Source organism: Pelobates fuscus, chromosome 7 (assembly GCF_036172605.1).
Source record: "Pelobates fuscus isolate aPelFus1 chromosome 7, aPelFus1.pri, whole genome shotgun sequence".
In the NCBI taxonomy this organism is placed as follows: Eukaryota; Metazoa; Chordata; class Amphibia; order Anura; family Pelobatidae; genus Pelobates; species Pelobates fuscus.
In genome coordinates, this window is record NC_086323.1 from 140,752,206 (window position 1) to 140,777,635 (window position 25,430).

General features: G+C 39.8%; 1 protein-coding gene across 2 annotated transcripts in view; it reads right to left on the minus strand.

Annotated features, from left to right (window-relative positions):
- LOC134568267 (laminin subunit beta-4-like) overlaps positions 1-25,430 on the minus strand; it is a 148,637-nt gene that overhangs the window by 70,076 nt on the left and 53,131 nt on the right. For both annotated transcript variants that reach the window (XM_063426713.1, XM_063426714.1), the window contains exons 3-4: positions 9,846-10,021; positions 2,324-2,447 (exon numbers count right to left, since the gene is read on the minus strand). In XM_063426713.1, coding sequence (XP_063282783.1) covers positions 2,324-2,447; positions 9,846-10,021 — 300 coding nt within the window. The remainder of the gene's footprint in view (positions 1-2,323; positions 2,448-9,845; positions 10,022-25,430) is intronic.

The window sequence follows — 25,430 nt, forward strand, 5'->3', positions numbered from 1 at the left end:
TAGAAAAAAGGGAAAGGAGAAGTAAACCTAAACAATTCTTCTAGTTTAGAGAAGAAAAAAATCACCGAACTCAATTATAGCACAGGGTGCTTTTGAAAAATTTATTCAGCGGGACATTGAAGCCATTGCTGCCCTGCGTGACATATTGTTTATACATATTCGTTTTAAGCGAAAAAAAAGTACTACTATATAAGAACTGTCAAAGTGTCCACATTTACCCGTAGACAATCAGGATGCTCCTTACCAGGGCCGGCCTTAGGGGTGTGCGAGCTGTGCGGCCGCACAGGGCGCCATGGAGCAGGGGGCGCCCTGCGGCTGCATAGCTCACACGGCATGTCTGTTAGCCGCAATGCTAACAAGGCATTTGCCTTGGGCGGCATTTTCCAGGGGGCGGCAAAAAAAGCCGCCCCCAAATGCCCAAGGCAAATGTCTTGTTAGCCTTGTGGCTAACAGACCTGCTGGGCTGCTGCTGGGCGGTCGGGCGGCGCTGGCGGGCGGCCGGCGAGGGAGCACTTCCTCTGAGCTGTTTGCTCAGCTCCCTCGCGCGCCGCACAGTGAGGCTGGGAGGCGGAGCCAGAATATGACGTCATATTCCGGCTCCCAGCCTCAGAGGAAGCTCAGAGGAAGTGCTCCCTCGCCGTCCGCCTGCCAGCGCCGCCCGACCGCCCAGCAGCCACTGGACCACCAGGGAGGAAGAGACCCCCCCCCCCCAGCATTCCCAAAGGTAAGGAGGCTGGGGGGGTGTCTAAATAAATTTTAAAAAATGTGTTAATGTGGGTGAGTGTGTGTGTCTGTTAGTGTGTGTGTGTATGTTAGTGTGTGTCTGTGTATGTTAGTGTGTGTGTGTGTATGTTAGTGTGTGTCGGTGTATGTTAGTGTGTGTCGGTGTATGTTAGTGTGTGTGTGTGTATGTTAGTGTGTGTGTGTATGTTAGTGTGTGTCTGTGTATGTTAGTGTGTGTCTGTGTATGTTAGTGTGTTTCTGTTAGTGTGTGTCTGTGAGTGTGTCTGACTGTGTGTGTGTGGCTGTCTGCCTGTGTGTGTGTGACTATTTGCCTATGTTTGTGTGTGTGTGTGTGTGTGAGACTGTCTGCGCGTGTGTGAGACTGCGCGTGTGTGTGACTGTCTGCGCGTGTGTGTGTGTGACTGTCTGCGCGCGTGTGTGTGTGAGACTGTTTGCGCGTGTGTGTGTGTGTGTGCATGTCTGCCAGTGTGTGTGTGTGACTGTCTGCCAGTGTGTGTGTGTGTGTCTGTCTGTGTGTGTGTGGCTGTCTGACAGTGTGTGTTTGACTGTTTGTCTGTGTGTGTTTGACTGTTTGTCTGTGTGTGTTTGACTGTTTGTCTGTGTGTGTTTGGCTGTCTGCCTGTGTGTTTGTGTGTGGCTGTGTGTGTGGCTGTCTGCCTGTGTGTGTGTGTGTGTTTGTGTGTGACTGCCTATGTGTGACTGTCTGGGCAGACTAGATGGGCCGAATGGTTCTTATCTGCCGTCACATTCTATGTCTGTGTGTGTTTGTGTGTGGCTGTCTGTGTATGACTGCCTGAGTGTGTTTGTGTGTGTGTATGGCTGTCTGCCTGCCTGTGTGTGTGTGTGTGACAGGGTGTGTGGGAAGGGGTAAGGAGTGGGGGGGGGGGGCGCTGTGAAGATTTTTTGCACAGGGCGCCCAAATGCCTAAGGCCGGCCCTGCTCCTTACTCCATGCTGTCATGTTAGTACCAGACCAGTAAAAGTGGAGACTTATGCTAACTCCATTATGCAGAGCTTCCTTTTGCCCTCCACATCTCTACAGAGCTATGTGCTTACTTCTCTTTACCCTAAAACATTCTATTATTCTAACAACATTTCCCTGCAAAGCACAGTTTGTCCAATTCCTTAATATGTGCTGTTCCTTTTGCTTCATTCTTTCCCAAAGAATAACCTTTTACTGTGTTACTGTACTGCAAGATGGTACTATTTTTGATTAATACATGCTTAACTGTTATATATCTTTTATTTCACATGACATTTTTAGGTTAGGGTTCCCGTTAGTTACGGTGTTAAGGTAGTGCAGGGATTCATGGTTAGTGCTGTATAACCACTACAGCCTAGATTGGTGGTTGTGGCGCACCCAGGTTTAGTTGTCAATGTCTAAGCCACAGCTCATTGTTTTGAACAAGCCCAGTGGTGCAGGGCATAGTCTTTTGACTGAAAGAGTGAAAACATCCAGCGTCATTTCAAGGAGTTAAACTCTGTGAAAGGTCAAGAAACGCCTCTAGAGGCTATGAAAAATAAAATAAAATAAAAAATATATATACATTTTAAAAAAGTACAAGAGGTTTATCTCTCACCATTCTCTGATTGCCACCATGTTTTCTCTCCGTTGGGTCCAGTTAGGTATATAACATTTCCAATTCTGTGGTTCTCCCTTTGGTGTGGTTCTCGGGAATCACAGATGAAGCATTTTTCAGAATCCTGGCATTTAGAAAATACATGGTATCAATTTATTTTCAGAGTGCTATCAAACAGTCTTTGAGACTATCCACATAATATATATTTAGTGCAATGCTATAGGATGATGATTTATTAAAAGCTTAAGCAGTTTTAGTGTATAGATAATTTTCCTGCAGTCTCCCTGCACTATTTTTTGCCATTTAAGAGTTAAACCACTTTTGTTTTTATTTATGCTACCATAGCCACACCTTCTCTGGCTGTGGCTCCCCAGCCTCCATAAAAAATGGTTTCATTTTCAATCAGATTTTGCAGCTTATCTCCAGCTCTGAACTTAAATCACACACAGGAGGCCACTGTAGGCTCTAGCAGGTCATTGGCAAAGCAGGAGATAGGAACTTATAAACTAAACATACTGGAATAAAGACAGTTTGAAAAATAACAATATTTCCGCAAAGTGTGTAGGAAGGAAGTGTGAGTCACAACCAGGGAAAGAGCAGCGGCTGCATAAACAATGCGATTTAACTCCTAAATGGCAGAGAATTGAGTGTCATACACCAAAACAGTTTCATTATGCAAAAGTTGTTCTGGTGCTTAGAGTTTAAATAGGAAAACACACACACACACACACACACACACACACACAAACTACAAAATACCACAGCTGCATCTGGCTGGGTCCTGAATTAGTTTTACACTGTAAAGGTTTGATGCGGTTTCTACATGATTGATTAAAATAACAAAGCTGAATATGTGGGCCTCACAGCTAACCTGAAAATATGCAACCAATGTTTGGCTTTTCATGCCTTCCTTTTGTCCAAGAGACTTGGTTACCACCCAGTGAACATAACATTTTTAATCGATTTTAAATATCTGTAAAAACAAACAACACTTATATTCACATAGGGAGTTTCCTGGTCCACTTCAAAATCGTCCCTTGTGAGACTTTTTCTGTGTGTCTCTCCTCCTTATAAAGGAGTTCCTCTATAATAAGGCCTGAAACAGGAAGAGGGTCTTTATAAGGAGGAGAGACACCCAGGATTGATTGTTGGAGGAAGCCCAAGTTATAGGGCAAAATGCATCGCAAGTGACAATTTGGAGGAGGACCAAAAAATTCCTCATGTGACCGTAGCGATATGGATCGCGCAATCAGTGAGAGCACAGTGGAAGCCGGATGTTCTTAGAGTTTTATGTGAGCATTTTTGGCTCAAAGGAGCACTATAGTGCCAGGAAAACAAACCCGTTTTCCTGGCACTATAGGGTCATTAGGGCCCCCCACCCTCAGGGCCCCCTCCCGCTGGGCTGAATGGGTTAAAATCCCTTCAGCCACTAACCGTTCTCCAGCGCCAGGCTCCCTCTGTGCTGGGGAACTCTCCACCCCCTGTCGACGTCAGATCCGAATGCACATGTGCGGCAAGAGCCGCGCGCGCATTGAAACAGCCTGTATGAAAGCATTACTCAATGCTTTCCTATGGACGTCCAGCGTCTTCTTACTATGATTTTCACAGTGAGAATCGCGGAAGCGTCTCTAGCGGCTGTCAGTGAGACTAGAGGCTGGATTAACCCTCAGTAAAACATAGCAGTTTATCTGAAACTGCTATGTTTTCAGCTGCAGGGTTAAAACTAGAGGGACCTGACACCCAGACCACTTCATTGAGCTGAAGTGGTCTGGGTGCCTATAGTGGTCATTTAAGACTTACAACTTTTGAAGTGGCTCTGGGATTTGTGAGTGTATTTATTTTGGGTATTTTTTAAAGGGCAGTTGTACAAATCTTCAAGACTCGCGGATGTTGTTTGTTTTTACAGATATTTAAAATCGTTTTGAAAACCACATTTTCCTACTAGATATATACTAGATATTATTCCTACAAGTGTTATAAAAATTGCACTTGTATTTATATTTTTGGGTTTTTTGTTTTTTTTTAGTAGCACTACACTATTTATGGTGATATCTTCTGTGCACTAAGTTGGAATTACTGCTGAGTTGTAGAGGTTTTCCAGTATGAGTATTTCGATATAAATTCAGGAATTTCATTTTCAGTTCGGCACAATTCACTGCTTTTTGAATGAACAATTACATTTCAGAAAAAACAGGGGTTTAAACAAAGTTTTTCAATTCAAATTTATTTATTTTTTTTAGAATCTGGTATATTGTGATTAAAATCCATTGGATTGCATTCATTAAAATGGGAATTGTGCAGAAGTGACATTGAAATTGCAAATTGTAGCCCAAACTGCACCCTGGCGACAGATGTCCAGTCATGGCATTGTCTTTGCTGTCCTCTGGCCATCCCTATACCTGCCTTTGTCTCCCCGCTTCATCTCGTTGGCTTAGGACATGAGCAATTACCACTCATGAGTATCAGGTCAAATAATGCTTCTCTACGAGAATTTCATTGGACTGCAGTACGAGCAAGTGATGTCACGGAATATGATTCATGCTGCAGGGAGATCTTGGTGCATGCTTAAAGGTATTTTACTATTTAAATTTTTTTTTTTTTTTAAAGGAGTGGAGGATGATTCCAATAAGGGTTACTCCTAGCAAAAAACAGTGTTTTAGTAAAACACTGTTTGTTTGTTTGTTTTTTGGTTGGAGCAACCATTGCAACCCTGTTTAGTAGAACTGCTTCTGTGACAATAAAATGTGACTAAAGGGGTGGTCTAACCACCAAGTAGTCCCTTGGCGCCTTGCCGCAGTGTTGTACGTAGTGTTCTCAGCCAATTAATTCATTCCAAAGACAGGTAGCATAAATGTCAATAAAGTAGAGACTTCCACTCTAGTGATATCTAAATGGGAAGCTAGACCAAAAAACCCAGGTAAGTGATAAAATGTTTGCAAACAGTTTGACTGCTTGTGGCTTCAGCAGACTCCTGGTACCGCATTCTGTAGTAGTTATGGTGCTAATACTATCCCTTTAAAACCCTGCAAGGGAAAGGGTTCAAGTTTATAATAAGTATCTACACCAATGAAATAGTAATAAAAGCTCAAAGGTAATTCACATTGATTAAATGTTTGGAGCCTGGAGCATCATTCACTCATCATTAAATAGATTAAGGAGAGACAGTAGAAGGAGGGGGTGTTCATGTTTACAGAAGACAGTGTGGTTTGGAGGGTGCATACCTATTGCTACCCACTCATTGTATGAATAAACAGTAAACTCTTATCACTGCAGTTAAGAATCTGCAACAAGTATTTAACCTAAACTTTCTGAAACTATTTTTTCACATTTAATACCTGAGTAGACAAATTGAAAGAATAGCAGACATAGAGAATTTGTCAAGTTTGGCTATTTTGACCATTAATTTTAAATTCACTTTGAATCCACCTTGAATTCTCATTTTAGTGTATAAACCTGTAAAAGAGTTATTCACTAACGTGTGAACTGTCAGGAATATAAAGGTAAATTCAAAAAGTGAATTTAACATTTTGGGACAAAATAGTTTTACTGAAAATATAGCTGAAGGAGATTTGTTCCATATCGGCTAATCACTTTCGGTTGGGCCCTGTATAAAAACAAGGAGGACCCCCACACTCACCCATGGTCATGCTACTTATTAAAATAAAGGGGGGGGGTCTACTTCCCTTTCCTTACTCCAGCCATTGGAGGAAGGTGGGGTCTATTATTTTAAAAATAAATGGGGCATTCGGGAGAAACTGATATCCTTCGAGACCCCAACTATGGGCTGCGGGTTGGGATATTAATTTAATAATTGAGTAGACGATCTAATGTCATCCCAGTTCCCACCCTTGGGCCATGGGTGAGGACTGTTACTTTAATAAACAAAGGGAAGTAATGTTCCCTCAAGCTCTCACCCATGGACAGCAGGTGGGTGCTACTTTTAAATATAGAAGGGGGTAGACATGTCATTGTTCATCCCACAATATCTTGGCCATTCTCCATACCTCTAACCCCATGTGGTTGCAAGGGGTTCCCAAACCCCTAGCCACCTCCCAAATAAAAAAAACCTGCCAACCACCCTCACCCTAATAATAGTGGGGAGGGGGGCAACAAGTCTAATACCCATGAAAAAAAAGGTATCTTTGCCTCAGATGTCTTCTAAACTCTTAAATCTTTATTTATTCAAACAAATTTTAACTCCCATCCCCAGACATTAGGTTCCCTCCTGGGTTATTACATTAATTAATTAATTAAACTCACACCTGTAGCATAAAAGTGGGCCATACTTACTAGGCACTAGGTCTCCCCGTTTATTTTAATAAGTAGCCCCCAGAAGGGAACACCAGGATATCCCTTATTTTATTTATTAGCCCTCGTCTGCTGGTCATGGGTGAGAGCAGTGGTCTATCCACACTCCATTATTACATTTAACTCCCAGCGGTCCACCTGATGACCACAGGTGGAAGCATGGGAGGACCTGTTCCATACCCGTCCATTGTTTTATTTGAACCATCCCTGTAGAGTAGGGCCTTTGTACTGACTGGTCAGCAAAATATATGCCAAATGTGGACTGCAGGTCAATCTATGTAATTTCTGATTTTTTTTCTGTTCTGAAAAAAGCACTTTTGTTATATACACTTAAAAACAGGAATGAGGGGGAGAAATAAGCAAAATCACTGGTGAGAGAACAACATGAGCACAGGATTATATTAGGCTTACAACAGTAAATTTTGCAAGAGCAGCCATTAATATTTGCTGTCTGTTTGCTACAATGCACTGTTTAGTAAATATCCAGTACCATTTTCAGTGACAGGTCGTGATAAAAAAGGTGGCATAAAAGATATGATGCAGCAGTCAATCATGATTTGCACACTCCACGGTCCATAAAACAGAATTAGGAGTACCATGTACTAAAGAATGGTGCAATGTACTAAATGTGAGGCAATCGCAAGGGAAACCAGTGGACCGGCATGTGTATTCCATTTTTTTTATTCCTTCCCATTTACATCTTTTGCACTTTTCAAAACACAACACTTTTATAACTCTCCCCAAAAATGTCTCAGACTCTCTGTGCATAAAAATACACTGTTATTCTGCTTTATTTGTATGTTTTTATTTTATTAGAAACAGATTTAAAATGTATCAATACAAGATAAGGGCAGGTTTTTTTTTTTTGTTTTTTTTAATAATAGTTTATGCACCTCTCCGGATGACAGTGCCACTTTAAAAAATATTTTTTTTTTTACATTTCCTATATATATCCCTTATCCACTGGTAGTATACTCGTGTCCTTGATTGTTAGTAACGGACCCTAGTTTAACCATTCTGTATCTTTTTATGAAGGACAAGGTTTTAAATATTAGTCACAACTTTTATATAAGGTAGTTCTTTGGAGTTGTATATTAAATAACTGAAAGATTGTTAGTAAATATCTCACCGCTCATCTCACATTATCTCCTGCAAACTATATTCTGGTTTAATTGAATGTGGCAATTTGGCGTGATAATGTCTATAATGCTGAATACAGGATTCTTAGTCTATCCTGATTAATGGCATAATGGGACCCTTTAGCACACTGTGATGTGCCTGCCCTGTGGCTAAATGTCATTGGAAATTGTATTTTTCTTTTTTTTCTTCAACTTTTCAACTCTACATAGCTTCCCCAAGGGAACAGGACTGGAAAAATAGTATACTTAGGAAAAGAATATTTACAAAGTTAAAATTAATGTTTTTGAACAGTTATCCTGGAAAGGAATCTCGTTAAAGTGATTTCCCAGAATTGTCCCTGCTAAAATAAAATGTATTTTTGTTTTATGTATTTGAAGCATTTTAGAGACAGCATTATTACTCTCTGGGGATTATTTACTAAATCTGGATTTGTAAAGAACCAACAAAGGAACTGACTTTTTTTTTTTTAGACCAAAATAGACAAATTTTAAAAATTCTCCAGTTCAGTTCATTACTCGGTTTGGCTAATTACTCGGTTCTGGCCTAATACTTGCAATTCTCTCGTCGCTTATCTACAGTTTATGGTTTTGTGAATACACCCTATTGTCTAAGAAGGGTGCTGGGTTGAATTGAAGATTGCAATTTGAGACGTTTAAAATCTGGGAACATTTCCAAATCAATGAATATGTAGACCTGCCACAGGTAGGAAAGGTTTATATATGAACACATCTCTTGGAAAAGTAACCCTTGCAGAGCAATAATATGATATACTATTCAGACATTGCCTGCTCTCATCAGAACATCTTGTAATGTTGAAGCCCATCTTAAAGATAAACGTAATGTAAAGAGGTCTGCGGACATGTGTATGTAGACAGATCAATTCTACAGCGGGCCACCAGTATTTCATGGTTTACTAAGGTTGCTTGTTACGTCCGCCAAAGTATTTGGTCTGATGTGAATCAGAGAGGCTACTAAACCAACTTTCTGGCATAAAAATGGGGTACCAGTTTCTAAGTAGTCCTCTTGAGGATTTAGACGGTTTATGATGACCTGCTGAGAAATTGTTTTTTTCACTGCAACATTTGCCAGGCATTTTGACATTAATCCTTTATAATTCAAGAAACATTTGGTTGTAGGTTAAAAGTTATCAAACTGATGTTTTCTTAGAAATGTTGGAAGTTTCTACAAGTGCTGTGGAATTCACAAGCGGAATGTATCTGCTGATTGCATTGGTTTCTCTAGTGTTTGCCCCACTTTTAGAATTTTGCTCGAGTTTTAGAACTTTCCTCCACAGTTTACATGTTTCAGTGAGGATCTTGGAAATGTTCCCAGGTCTTCTACATTTGAAGTTGCCTTCTTCAGGCTCTAAGAGAGAGACCATGTCATACTGTATCTACTCGGAATGTGAAACGCTGATGTTAAAGTGTACTCCCGGCTTGGTTTCTCCCTTTTAGCTTGGCATTTCAATGTTATCTCTGAGATTAGCACAGCAAAGAATTCGACTCCAAGGACATGACTCTAATAAGGTCAGCTTGTAATATCCACGTTTAAAATAAATGAGAAGGTTTGGAAAGGAAATTAATGAAAAGTGTGTGATATATAATTTGTATCAATTTGTATCGCACTCAAAAAAATCATGAAAAAACTGTAAAAAAAAAAAAAGTACAATGTCTACTTTATTATAGCACATCAGCTATGGGTCTGGAAAGCTGTATGTATGTTAAACACAATAGGGATTAGTTTTCTTATGGGGACAATGAATTCTGACAATCTTTGGCAATGAGAGGAGCTTGAGCTAAGATAATTTAAGCAGTTACCCACAATGCATCAGTCAAAAGAATCACATAGAAGGGCAAACTGCAGATATTTTGGACAGAGCAGACAAAATGGCGGCACACAGCTATTGAGATCCAGCACAAGGAAGGAAATATAACAAATACAAAATAAAGTGGGGAGTATAATCATTAAGATACATGGGGCATAAGGAAAAGAAAATTTAAAGAAACAAATTACAGAGATGCTTTAACTGCTTGTAGAGAACACCGTTCACTTCATCATTTATGGAGTTTTGTACCTGGAGATGGCTAACGATGCAGTATTCCTGAGGAGTTTCTATCCCACAGGAGGAAGTGGCGGTGAGACTCTTATCCCTTCCAATGAGAAGGTTCCCAGTAGCTGGATAACAGTCCCCCTCTGCGCATACATGATGTAACACATCTGGCTCCTCAGCCAAAGCCACGAGGAAATGACCTGTTACAATGAGAGGAGAAAATAATTTTATTTAGTCAGTCGCATGGCAGCATTGAGTAAAACAGCATAAGAACCAACAAGTCTAACTATTCTACTGAATATAAGGGCAACACTATTTCTATCGCATGATACACATTGACTTTAATTTATGGAACAAAAAATGGATTCTAGTATGTTAGGTCTAAAATTGTGCAAGCCAGCAGTTTTTACATTTGAGACATTTTGGCCTAAATTTCCAGTGTAGTGAATAATCTATAATATGTAGACTACTCAAAGGTATTTAGGTGTATTACTATAGACTGCATAATTCACTTAATATTTAGCAAGGAAAATAGTCAAACAGTTGTAAGATGATTAAAAATTAAATATTCTTAGTAGGAAATAAATTCTGATCAGCAACAGAAGGATGCCAAAATAATTAAAAAAAAATTACAAAAATGGTCCAAAGTTGTAAAAAAAAAAAAATCACTGTCCGCTACTGATTAACTCCCCCACTACAGACCCCACTTCTTTTAAATATATGATCTCTATTGAAGAGGTGAGAAGCATCAACTCTTAAAAAGGTGGAGTAGGAGACTGTATACATGCCAGTGATGCTAGCTCGTCCCCTGCAGAATTGCCCATGCAAACAGTTCAGATAGTCCAGTGTGAACATGCCTGATTTTTATATGATGTCCCCAGAAGTTGGATACAACACAACAAACATAGTATGGTATTCTGGAATTTACCTAAGCAAAATATTTGAGACGAAAGAGCACATAAATCAAAGTCTTATAATAAGATTGTATTAATTGAGCTGCTTTGATACAGTTTTATTGGCACCACAAAAGTTAAACAAGATCCACTGCCAGCTTTATCACAATTTTATTAATATATTACATGTGCCTTGTCCTTTATTCACCTTTGAAATCATGACATCATTATACATTAACAAGATTAATAAAGCACGTCGGGTCATGTTTGAAGAACACTGAGCAAGATTAAGGCAGTTCGCTGTCGGATTTTAGAAGTTTAATCTACCCGTCAAATATAAATAAATAAAAAAAGTCAAAGGCTCTATTTACATTTTTAATTATGCCAGAAGGAGGATCCTTATTCTTGTCCTGTGATTCTCTAATAACCTGTCATTGTGCGTTGCTAAAATTAACTTCCAGTTTCCTGTTGCAGACGGGTGTTATTTGGCTTGTTTGGACAAGATGATGAAATGTCACGGTTACACTCACAAACATGATGTGAATTCAGACTCATGAAGAATGAGGAGAAGGACTCCAGCTTCTATAACTCTGTGTCCTAAAATGGATGAAGGATCACTGCGATGCTGTTGAAATGCATGTACGTTCCAGGAACTTGCAGCCACATGGATGACAGTTAACGGTGGATGCCAGTGGAACGCACATGCATTCCTCCTAATAATCCATGTTGAGGAAGATGCAATGACGTCGGTGGAACTCATATGAATTCCACGAAGAACGGAAAACCGGAAATCCATATAAGGAAATGGTTTCTGGTAATTTCAGACAGAGTTTGATTACAGATAGGTTCCTGATTAAACACTCACAGTGGTTTGGCTTGTGGCGATCCATTATTTTTAATTTTTTTTTTATTTTTTTTTTTGCAAACAATGGGTTTATTCCATAAAAACTAATTTCAATGTTTAGAGTAAGAGTGCCAAGTAGTGTATATAGTGGAATTTGCCCTAATCATCTGCTGTTGTCTGCATGGTGGATTAGATGTTAAATTCACTATAATTTAATGTTTCTTGAATAAACTGCCAGATAAAAGCCTTTAACGATCTCTTAACCATATTATTGACTGTAAAATATTGCAATCTTTATATTGCACAAGCATTCAATATAACATTAAGCATTTTGGTTGTGCTATCAAACAAATTTGTTGTCAAAAGGATAATAGCATGGTGAATTAATTTTTGTAATGATAAAATGAAAAGAAATTATAACAACAGTATACAGATATAGAATTACGAATGAGTTTGCCCCCATGAGGTCATGAGAGGAGTATAGGAGCTAACTATCGGTAAGCCAAATGGTGGGGTCCCCCGTCCAAAGTTGTAAGATTGCCGATAAATGCTTGTAGATGATGGTAGGAGGGGAGGGAAGTATGGTAACATTGTCCCTGGGTTAGAGCTGTCTCGGATCGACCTCTAAGCCACATGAGATGGAATTTTGGGAAACTGGACCGAGCTAAGTAACTATTTACACATAAAATGAAAAAAAAAATGAACTCAGCAAAAAGGGAATAGCCGTATCTGGCATACAAGAGGAGAAAACTGCGGTTCTCGGTGGTGGAGGTGGTAAACATTTGGAGAGCATAGGATGCAGGACTTAAGTTCATGTCCATTCAAGGCACCCCTTGTGCAGTTTTTTGGCGCTGAGTTGTGCGGGGGTGAATTCTGCTATGGTGGAGGGGTCTAGCTGTGATAGGCCTGTTCTGTCCTTTCTTGATGGTGAAGGCAGGCCTAGCTGTTGTAGTTTGGAATCTTTACTGGGTATGAGATGCCCTGATGTGTAAAGATGTGTATTCTCAGGAGCCCCGATTTGTATAGGACATTCTGTCACTGACCCTGCGCCATGCAATGGTGCTTCGGGTTAAGTCTGGGAAGAACGAGAGTGAGGAGCCTTCAAACAGGAGGTGAGTCTGCCCCATTATTGCTGCGAGGAGGATGGCTCTGTCTTGGAGAGATTGGAAGCGGATGATCAGGTCGGTTTGGGCTGCTTGTAGTGCTGCAACTGGCATCGGCAACCGGAACATGCCATCTAGTTTTATTGCTTTGGTGGTAACAGCGTGTTGACGGGCGGAGGATAAAATATGGTAAGTCGGGTAGGCTTGCTGTATCTGGTATGCCACGGATCTTTAAATTGTAGCGTCATCTCTGATCTTCGGTCGTATCTATCCTGTCAGTAACAGCCCATTGTTGTGTCTGGAGTGCTGCAACTTCATTCTCCAGGGAAGCTATTTTGGAGTCCTGGGTGGTGGAGGAGGCCTCCAGCAGGGTTATCCAGGAGGTAGCGCCTTCAATGACGTCTTTGATGAAGGCCACGATATTCGTCCACAGCTCAGCCAGCATTCCTTTCAGTTGGTCTGCCGTGAACGGTTCCCCAGTGTGGGGTGTCTTAGTGATAGACACCTTTGGTAGTTGAGCCGCAGCTCCGTCACCCGGGTCGGAAGACATGTCCTCCGAGAAGCAGGAGGATTCATCTTCTCCCATTGTCATTTTGTCCCATGATGATTTCTGGCTTCCTCACAGTAATTCTCCGATATCTCAGCTTATCAGGCCTTTATCTGCTCTTGGTCTTCCCCCAACTGTTGGACTGGATTTCAGCCAGGTGGGTAACCATTTTCCACTGTAAATTTGCTGTTCTCAGGTAATTTAGCACCAAGCTCTCAAGAGCATGTCTGCTCAGTTGCACTGCAAACTCCGCCTCCCATGGCGATCCATTATTGAGGCAGAGACTTACAAAAAAGGCACACGGTAATAGTTTGAACTTCATTATTGCGACAACAGTCACTGACATTTTATTGTTCCTGATGAAGTCTTGTTAACAAGATAAAATGCGTATATTTTATAAGCTTTATTTTATTTGTCACATTGTTCACCTTTATACCTTTATTTGCTACATCAATGAATGGGACCTAAGGATCTTTTCTATAATCAACTTCAGGACCTTATTGATGGGCATTTTATCCATGGTAATCTTGCAAGTGTAACATATTAAAGCATTGGGAATTTCAGTGTTGCACTATGTTTTTTTACACTTTTTCTTTACAAGTGCATTTGAACATTTGGATTCAACAAATACCTGACATCTATACTATCTTGATGAGCCTGAATTTACATCATTTTTGTCAAATGTAACCTTGACATTTCATCACCAGAGGATTTTTGTATTTTGTATTGTATATTTTTGTAGATATCTCGTTTGGTTTTGTGTACTTGAGGATATAAAAAAAGGATATATATATATATTTTTTACAGTAAGAACAATAAACAGGGCTATACATAGGACACGAGGTCACGCATTTAGGCTGGAAGAAGGGAGATTTAATCTAAGGCAAAGAAAAGGTTTTTTTACAGTAAGAACAATTAGGATGTGGAGTTATCTGCCTGAAGAGGTGGTTTTATCAAAGTCCATACAGGTGTTTAAACAACAATTGAATAAAAACATAATACAAAAAATAAAAAATAATTTTTAAATTGTGGGGTAATAGTTTCTTAATCCAAGGAGATATCTGACTGCCATTTTGGGGTCAAGAAGGATGTTTTTCCTAGTTTGGTTCAAAATTGGAAGTGTTTCAGACTGGGTTTGTTTGCCTTCTTTTGGATCAACAGCAAAAACATGTGAGAAAGGCTGAACTTGATGGACACAAGTCTCTTTTCAGCCTATGTAACTATGTAACATCTATGGTTTGAATGTGAAAGAGTAAATATAATTTCACTTATTCTATTATCATCACTGCACCACAGGTGCAATTATTTTTTCAAGTTAGCTTAAGCATAGGGTTAGTGTAGGGGTAGGGTTGGTATAGGGTTAGCGTTAATTTCCAATAATTAATTAAAATTCAAGACATATGACACCATTCTAATGTGGCGCTGTCAGCTTCTAGAGTTTTTGAATACTTCACAAAGACCACCAATGGTGACATCTCTGTTTGGGGTGATGTCTATGGAGGATTGCAGGGATATCCTGTGAGCCTTCACAGATATCTTGCGATAAGTGAGACAGGGCCTTATTGCCACAGCCGTCGCTGGCGACAGCTTGTGGCAAGTGATGAAACAAGACACCTTTTGTTAAGTTTTATCGACTTGAAGGATTCTACATAAGACAGAGTAGTCTTTACTTTGTACTGCAAGATCTTTTGACTTTGTTGGAATTTCAATGAAATTACAAACTGATTTTATAAACATTTTGTAAAGATTTTGTCTTTATAAAATGATCAAATAGTAATCTATATGACAGCCGTTTTAATGAAAAAGTAAAAAAATAAATCTCCCACTTACCGTAGTTACAGTCAGATTTTTGATCTTTTTCCCTAAAACTAGCAAATTCAATTTTTCAACTCAACATAATTCTATACAGTCTAGCGTCTCTTCTCATGCCGAGGGACAGAATGGATGTAACTTTATTTACAGAACATGAGTGCAAGGACATGCTAAAACATTGAAAGGGTGTAGGGATAATTGGATTAGTATATAAACACCATAATTGCCAGACTCCCATAAAGATAGGCAGAAGTGGCAGATAAATGAACACACTTTAGCTTCTGACCTAGATCACTTCCAGGCAATAAAGACAGACGATTTCCTGCGCCCGCCTTTCCTTGTTAAACTAATTGTGGGATTTTAATGGAGGCAGAGGTTAATCATCATGTATTGGACCTTTTTCAACATCACTCCAATAAATTAAAGCAGCCAGCTATTGCAATGCAATGAGCTACGCCACTAGTTGGGTATTAGCGCACACATGCTGAGAGGCAGATCTGGAGTGAGTTTAACCCTTTCAGAGCCAGCAGAACGAGACGGAGGATCAATGTTTTAATACTGTACAATAGATTCATACATATTTTGACAAGCACACTGCACATGGCACTGAGATAAACACAGGTCAATTCACTAGTGTGAGTTGGGATCTTAAGGGCATTACAAATTTAGGTCAAAATGAAAATGTGGCTGATTTTGCGACCTTTTTAAAATCGGTTATTGTGATTTAAAATTGAAAATTCTATTTGAACTCAGTTTGAATTCCCAGCAATTTACATTTAGTGAATAACTGTGACTGCTACAGTCATAGCATGGTTTTAACTTTTGGGGTTCGTTTAGAGGGTTCTGAAAAGCGAGTTTGGTTAACTTGAATTCAATCTTGGCATAGGTGGATGGATGGGTAGAAACGCTGATAGATTAGCCAGGTATGATGACACCTTTCTAGGTCTACCTGCCTTTTAATATTACTCTTGTCTATTCTTACAACATGACATTTTTGAAAAAGACCTAAGCAGACCTGGAAGATTTTACTCAATTGAGATTTGTATGTTATTCTCAGACAACGCAGTAAATAAGGAAAATTACCATGGAAATCAATTGAATGTGTGTCAGCAATTAACATTTTGACCAAAAATAGCACTTACTTAACTTGAAAAATTCCCCCTCCCCCTTAAATCTACTTAGTCAATAAAGATATTTTAATATCCTTTTATTTTGATGGTCACAATATGGCATCCAAAACTATTTTTTTTATCTCGTATATTTGTATAGTACCCTCCCAGAACTTCAGACCAATCCTTTATAACCATCAAATTCTGTTCTTACAAAATCTGCATCAATTCTGTACTGATTGCCCTCCTTAAATCATTATGTCAATATAAAGCTATAACCTATTTAAGTGTACATTGCAAGGTTTACAAAACAATTATAAAATATTGCCTTACTAAATACCACTTTCTGCACGGGATTAAGTTTTTTAATATCCTATTTAAAGTTGAAAAATTACAAGAAATGTATTATTTAAAAAATGCGCATGTAAAACTAATATTGATTTGAACGTGTAAAAATAAATATATTTTAAAAAAAAAACCTAATAAACAAAATTAAGAAAATAGTAATAAATAGTGGTAAGGAATAAAAGAATGAGTGAAAGCGTAAATTTAGACTTGTGGAGAATTGACAAGAAACTGCAAATTGTTTCTCCTAAAAAGTATGAAATGAAAAAAAAAATGATCTAGCTCAGCTAAGGAGATTATTCACTATACTCTTCATTGTTGCAAATTCAAATCTAAATGGGAAAAAGTAGGCCAAATAGCTGATCCGAAGAAACTCTCCAATGCAGCTACAGCACAAGTTTTTCTATTTTTTCCTACATTTTGCAGTACAGCTTTTCCTTCACCATTTTTCCAAGTTCAAGTATTTCAACCTTAAATTTATAATTTCATTGTCAATGCTCATTTTAGAAAACACATCCCACTGTCTCGCTGTATACATTTTTTTTTGTTTCCTAGATATAGAATACAAATTAGCTAACAATAATAGCCACATAAAACAAACAGAGTGTTATTCAATAAATACTGACTTTCAGTGAATTGAAAACAGAATTGCAGACATAAGGCTAAAATTTGTACTTTGCTATTTTAGTATGAATAAACCTCCAGTGTATTATTCCAATCAATATGATCAATTTGATTAATATGATCACATTTCTTCACATCATGCTCATTCATACAAGGCGTGTAATTTTTTAGGAATCTCTCAAAATTAGAAAAGAAATTGAACAAAATAAAGAAAAAAATCCCATGTTGTTTTTGTTATTACAGTTATTAAATTAATATTTTTGGCATGTTCTCATCTTTTATATTTAGAAAGCAAGACTTACCTAGATAGTATTTTACCTAAAATTAGAAAGGTTATTTTTGCAAGCACACTTATTAGTAGTATTTAAAGATGGATTATCAAAAATGGATGGTCATTAGGTATGCAACCTGCTGAAATAGGTAATGTTAGATTATGTGGGTATATTATTTCATTTATTTAAACTTAAATATTTCAAATTGTGCTAAAAGCTGCACAGGTGACAGTGGTGCATGTATGCTTGCCCACAGCTAAGCACCAGTAGGTTCAGGAGGCCGTCTTGCATAATGTGTACAAGTACTAGGGAAGTTATGATTCCTCAAATGAAATCAGATGGACAGAGGTGAGGTGGGGTCTGCAAACTATACATTTATCTCAAAAAGAAGGAATTTGAAAAGCATTAAGAAGATAGTAATAGTTATTTTGTGGTCGTGACTTAAATATGAATATTAATATCTTAATACATAATAATTAAGCAATACGGAACAACATTAATATTTTTATAGTTCATGGTATTATGGTCGAATATGTGGATAGAAAATACACAAAACGTTGTAATATTAAATGTATATTTACTATAACTATAATAAATAAACAGATGCTAGCAGAATGTCAATTTACCACAATAATTATACAATACAAAACTACAACATATTACTTACAAAAGGTTGCTAAATGTTATATAAAAGGCTATTACAATTGCTAAATGTTACAATGGATTCATATTACTTACAAGGCCCCAGCCCTTTGGCTGGGGTTAAGTCAGAGCTGGTACTTCATCTTAGGTTCAGTCAGGTACAGGCATAGAGACAGAGTTTCTCCTACATCTGGTTTTTATTCAGTGTATTCCTAAATAGGCTGGCCTGTGATGTCACTGCCAGAAGCACATGTCTACCTACACACTGCCCTTAGTGGTGCCTCCAAAGCATTTCACTAAATATGCTTTCTTTATGATGTGAAATCATTAATTAATAAATACCATTACAAGTTCCCTAATGTCTTGACCACTACAATATGCTGTCATGTTAGGGTTCCTTGGAGTGTTCATTTAATGGTCTAGACTCATGCTCTTTCCGAATGGAAGGTTTTTGGGCAAGTTTAAGTATCAAGTCTGGAGTTATTGTTTTGGCTTTCGTGGGTTTAGGGTTTTGAAACTGATGTTTGTGGAGGACCTTATACTACTCCTTTCGGTTAGACATACCTATTTTCATGTTCCTCAAATTTGTCCATACCCCATGTTGGTGGACCGAATGGAACATGTGTGGTACCCCCTTTTATACCCTTCAAACACGGACCATCCTGGCTTGTGAAATTCAAAGGAAAAATTAGTTCAAGTGCTTTCCCTGGGTGGCCGCATTCGTATAACCGAACACATGTGCTCTAGTGAATGGCAGCCATTTTGTCTCCCGAATACGAGCAGCGGTACATGGTCGTCCAGTGTCTGGAACTCTTTGACGGCTACGCGATCCCACGAACTCCGGAGAAACTTGTACTGCTACTCGTTCCTCTCCCAGACGAGTTAGGAAGACGACGTTCAGGGGATAGGAACTACCGAACAGGGGTAGCAATCGCTCCCTTAAAGCCAGGCGGAGCATTCATCGGTGTTTGCACAGGAGCCCCCGAAAAGAGACTGGCCGCTGCCTCTTTTTACTTGTGGAACTATTTTGGGCTATCACCTAGTGGCCTGCCACTCCAATTTTACCCGAATGGCGATTCCGTTCTACCGAACGGATCTGATCGCTATTTGGACAACTTGGGCGCTCAGATCTGGGCTATTCACGGATGTAAGATGGGGTTCCTGTATATTTTAGATATGTTTTTGGTGTATTATGTGTAAAATTGTCTGGTTTTCTGTAACTGAGAGATAATTGAGTTATCCTTCTTTGACTTAATTATCTCCAAGACGCCTGGGAGGGGTTTGTATTTTTTTCTATGCAGACCCCATGCTGAGGGTGCATAAAAGTCTGAGTGTGGCATAATAAACCTCATTGGACTCCCAGAATTGTGTATAGTCCAGTTACTGGGTGAATGGGCTATTCTGGGGGAATGGGCTATAATCACCTTCTTTCAGCTCAAGAGGACTTCAGTGGAAGTATTCGGTCTCAGGATTGTAGCTCTGCTACACTGTTAAAAAATTTATATCATTATTAAGGCTATGGTTTGTTTTTTTATTTTGTTTTCGTATATATTTTTTACATTTAAAAACATTTACATCAAACTCATTAAATTATGTATTGACAAATTGCTACTATAACTATGTAATCTATACATTTTTAAATAATATTTTAAATAATTGTCAAAATGCAACATAGTGCAATGTGAGTATCTACGTTTTTCCATATATTCTATAACTCATAAAATGGAAATGAACACTTTGGTGCGGCTGGTAAATTAAAAAAAGAAAAAAAATCAAATCAGCAAAACTACTAGACTAACAGCGCCAACATGGTGGCACCAAATCCTCATTGACTTATAATTTTATGGGATTTGAGAGGTTAACCTGAATAAACCGTGTTTCTACCTGCTCAGAGCAATGTTAATCATGGCTTCGGTATGGCAGGAATGTTAAGAGGTTGCAAGCAGAGATCACCAACTGAGCTAAATATTACCTTACAATAAGAGCCGCCAATGGGAGTAAACATAGGCTCTAAGAGGAAGCATGGTCCTGTTTGACAAAGAAGCCTTTATCACCTGAGGCAGAGTAAATCCCTTTCTCCCCAACTCCTTCTTTCCAAGATAATAACACTTCAGTTCCACATCTAAGATTACTTTTGTCTTCTCCATGTAGAACTGTCACTCTGAGCAACCCAGAGGGTCTTTTTAACAACCTACAAGAAAACGACTGACCTTGTTCTACAGATAATGACCTTGAGCTGGAGATGTAATTTAGATTAAAGTTCAAAGTCAAGTCTCTTGCAGATTTCAGTAAACAAAATGTCCTCAGGTACAGGAGTTGTGATTAATATAGAATAGGAGACTAAATAAAGTGTCATTTTTAAAGAATGGTGTACTTTTTGGCCTATTGTCCAGTAACGTGTAAATACATAATATGATTTGCCAAGAACACTCACTCCTGTGGCAGTATTTACCAATTCATCCACTTAACTTTCTCTACATCAGACAGTGCAGCTGCCAAACAGTGCAGAATGATGAATTATGGCGCTCAATGATATACGGCCGCAAAATCCGAAATACATATATCAGAATTTAATAGACATACAGCAATATTTCAACTGACACAGTAACTGTATGTCAGCTGTAGTGGTTATGGTGCTTTCAGTGTCGTTTGATTAAATGTCCCTCGTGACTTTGATGAACTTGTTGAGTAGTTTTATGCTTTTTTTTTTCAAAAATAGGATGCCAATGAAACCCTGAATGTTTCTGTTAAGTTTACTTTACTTGAGAATAGGTTTCATGCTCAAACTTTTAAATAAAAGTTCTAGGACCCATTATTTTATTTATGAGCACACTATGGTATGGAACAAGACTTTTTTTTTTTTACATTCTTTATTTTGATATTCACCATGAGAGTGAGATTGATACATATTTGGCATCGGCAAGTACATGAGTCTATGCATTCACTGATGTAGGTTGTCAGTATATGAGTGGCATAGTGAATGATTTTTTGTTAAAAGAAAAATAATAAAAACACAACGAAACTAAAGCAAGAATAGGCTAATGTAATCATCCCAAGTGGTGGCAACTAGAAAGTAAATGTGGGCAACGGTTAGTACGGAGTCTCTCTAGGGATGTTTCTCCCGCCCAGAACAGCGTGCTTTAGCAAGGAGTTCGTAGCTTCTTAGTTGTGGCCTGGGGGGCGGGAGGGGAGATTAAGTCTCATAAATGATTGTAGTAATGTACAAGCCCATAGGTCTTTGTAAGATTTAGTTCTAACATCGGTATTTCCAAGGTACAATATCTAATAAGGGGCCAAGGGTAAACTGAGGTAAATAAAGGTAGAGAAAGTAAAGAGCTTAATTAAGAACACAAAAACACAATAATAAACAGCTTCATGAGGCTCGTAAGTAACTGCGGTCTTCGGTCTCGGGGTTTTGGTGATCCCTTACAGTACAGGAATGACAGGACTCAAGATCATAGCTCTCCAGGTTGCATCTTGAATAGGCACCGGGCTGTACGAGGGATAAACTCCGTAATAGTGGTGGGAACTAGCCGCGACAAGCCTGATCCATCTGACTCCATGGGTCCTACCAGGCCCAGCTGTTGTAGGGTAATTGTAGCTCCGGGAGAGTCTTCACCTGATAAGAAGGGCCCTGGTGCGTAAAGAGAAGCATCTTCAGTATCTCCCATTTGAACTTAATGGTGCACTGACGGAGGGTGAGTAGAAGTGGCTGCAAGGTCCCAGCGACACATTAGAGTACTCTGGGTAAGGGCTGGGAAGAACGGTAGAGATGAGCCCTCAAACAGGAATGGGGTCTTCTCCCTAACTGCTGCCATAAGAAGTGCCTTGTCTTGTAGAGGTTGAAATCAGACGATAAGGTCTGTTTGTGCAGCAGGTTGTGCTGTAGCCGGTTTTGGCAAACGGAACATGCTGTCGAATTTCACAGCTTTAGCTTGTTTCGGTGTCAACAATACGCTGATCAGGCATCAGATAGAGTTAGGTAAGTTGGAGGGGCCTACGGAATCTGGGATGCCACGGATCTTTGGATTATGACGCCGTCTTTGATCTTCCATTGCCTCAACCATGTCAGTTGATGTTTTTGAGTCACAGTGAGTTGATTCTCTAATGAGGTCATCCTGGAATCTAGGGTGCTCAATGAGGCCTCCAGAAGGGTGAGCAAAGAGGTGGCGCCTTCAATGGAGTCTTTAATAAAGGCCATATCTGTTGCGATATTCGCCCAGAGTTCTGCCAGCATACTCTTGAGTTGGACTGCCGTGACCAATTCTACTGTGGGGGGTAACCTATTTCTGGTTCCCAGAAATACCCCCACCCCTGGGTCAAAGGGGATATCATTCGAGCAACAGCAGGATTCTTAATCTCCAAGCTCCATTTTGTCGTATACAGATTCTTGGGAGCCCCGCAGAAGTTCTCAAATATCCCTGTTTGTCAGGCCTTAATCTGCCCTCATTTTTTTTTATTTTTCTTCCCCATGCCACGTTCACACAGGTGATGAGGGTTTTTCAGTCGGATGGGTGTCCTGTTTCACCCCAAAAACTGCTATTTTTGTATGGTAAGCCTCGGAAAGTGCATCCGCTCTGTTCAACTGCTAGCTCCGCCCCTGGAGCAAGATATTTTTTTAGTGGGGTACAGAGATTGATTGCCTGCTTTATGTATAACCGGACACTAGCCTTGGAATGTGAACGCTTATTAAATGTAAGTCAATGTAATCTGCTTTTTTGTGTTTCATTTTTGTTTTATTACTCATTTTATTTTTCCATTTGCGGGATCTTTAACCCCTTAACCCCTTAAGGACCAAACTTCTGGAATAAAAGGGAATCATGACATGTCACACACGTCATGTGTCCTTAAGGGGTTAAAGAGATACTATAGCCCCCAAAACAACCTTACCTTAATGAAGCAATTATTAATGTAGTTCATGCCCCTATTATTTTTTTTATTTTATTTATTCAGCTCTAGCCGCACAGCAGCTCGCTGTGATTCCTCCATACACAATTCCTGAAACAGAATCAAATTTTTTCAGCTTCCTTTATTGCACAGCATGTTTAATTTAGAATTTCTTATATCCTGCTCTGTAAATAGCATGCAGCAGCCTCATGTATGTGATTAAAATGTGATTAACAGGGCAGGAGATAAGAACTTCTAAAGTAAACACATTGTGCTGTAAGATCTGATTCAAAAGAAAACTTTTTTTTTTATCATGGAGGCTGAGTGAGTCACAGCTAGGGGAGGTGTGGCTAGGGCTTTATAAACAGAAACAAAAACTGGTTTAACTCCTGAACGGCAGTGAATTGAGTAGTGAGACTGCAGCAGCATGATCTATACACCAAACTGCTCCATTAAGCTAAAGTCATTATGATATTTAAGTATCTCTTTAATTATGTTTAGCTACTATTTCCTGTTCTGTTCATGAAATGTCATACAATGGACCAGAAGAACTTGCAAGTAGCAGATTCTGACAGGAAGTCTCACTCATACTAGAATATCAAGTAGAATCCAAAGGCCAGACTAGGTTTATCCAAACAGCACAGGTGAAAACACAAGTAAAGGGTCAAAATTTCAGAAGAGTAATAAGCAGTTACACAGATCTCCGCAAAGCACAGAAATATCTTAGCAACAATACAGTGCCTGGAGAAGTCTTATCTAGAGGTGTCTGTGGTATGCCCTGTGCAGCGTCATAACCACTTCACCAGTGCCATTCTTGCTTAATTCTGCCCACCCCTACTACAGCTTGCATCCTGCCTCGTGTACGTACTCTTATTGTGTCTATGCAGATAATGCTGGCTGCACCATGCCATCTTTTAAGAAGCTATAAAAGAAAACATCTCAGGCACTCACAGTGATTAATCAGGCAGATTTATTGGACACTGCAAGGTTTTGACCTGTACCCAGGTCTTTATCAAGCTTGATAGAGACTTGGGTATAGGTCAAAATGTTGTGGTGTTCAATAAATCTGCCTGATTTATCACAGTGAGTGCCGGAGAGTGTTTCTTTTATACTTGTTCTTATGGGATATGCTCAGGGCTGGCCTTTGGGGTGGGAGAGCTGTGCGGCCGCACAGGGCGCTGTGGTAACAGGGGCACTAGGCAGCCGACACAGCTCGCAGTTGGTCACTCACAGAATTCAGAGCAAGTCAAGTGCATAGTGCTGCTGGCCATGGGTTTGATGAAGGGGTGGCCATGGGTTTGATGAAGGGGTGGCAATCAGTTTGATGAAGGGGTGGCCATGGGTTTTATGAAGGGGTGGAGGTGGCAGATTGTGAATGTGCTGCCTCCAAACAGACAGCAAGAGGGGGAGGGGCACCACAAGATTGGAGCGCACAGGGCGTCTGAACACCTAAGACCGGTCACCGGCCCTGGATATGCTGATCCATGCTAGTTAGCACCCTGTGACTTTTATTAATGAGTGCAGTCCCTCTTTTCTCTTTTTAAACCGAATAACATTTTTTATTATTTTATTGACCCTCAGAAGATGCTCCTAGAGCCACAGGGCAATGGAACAACACCAATTGCCAGAATGGCTGCAACTAGAATTGGATAGGAACAGCACAAATAGCCTGGTTCAATGAGTATCGTGGGCAGGGCTCGAGTCCTGCAGGAACGCATGGGAACGGCGTTCCTGCACTTTTTTCACAGCAGGAACGCAGTTCCCCCTGCAGGCACTCAGGGGGCGGCAAAAAATGCTGCCCCCAATGCCCTGTATTCCCCCTGTCATGGGGGGGCCACCTGATTGCTCATCTCTCCCCCCGGCGGGCGGCTCTCTCCCGGTCACACACGGCGAGGGATCTGTGTCCTCTCTGCTCCCACTCGCCGCGTGCCGTTTTCTGATGCAGGGAGCCGGAATATGACGTCATATTCCGGCTCCCTGTATCAGCAGACAACCCACGCGGCGAGAGGGAGCAGAGAGGACACAGCTCCCTCGCCGTGTGTGACCGGGAGAGAGCCGCCCGCCGGGGGGGAGAGAGGAGCAATCAGGTGGCCCCCTTGACAGGTTTCCTAAAAGGTAGGGAGGGTGGGTGGGCAATATTAATAATATTAATTATTTGTATATATGTGTGTCTGTTAGTGTATGTATGTCTGTGTGTGTCTGTTAGTGTATGTCTGTGTGTGTCTGTTAGTGTATGTCTGTGTGTGTCTGTTAGTGTATGTGTTTATGTCTGTTAGTGTGTGTCTGTTAGTGTATGTGTGTGTCTGTTAGTGTATGTGTTTATGTCTGTGTGTGTGTGTCTGTGTTTATGTCTGTTAGTGTATGTGTTTATGTCTGTTAGTGTATGTGTTTGTCTGTTAGTGTATGTGTTTATGTCTGTTAGTGTGTGTGTGTATGTCTGTTAGTGTATGTGTGTGTCTGTTAGTGTATGTGTTTATGTCTGTGTGTGTGTGTCTGTTAGTGTATGTGTTTATGTCTGTTAGTGTATGTGC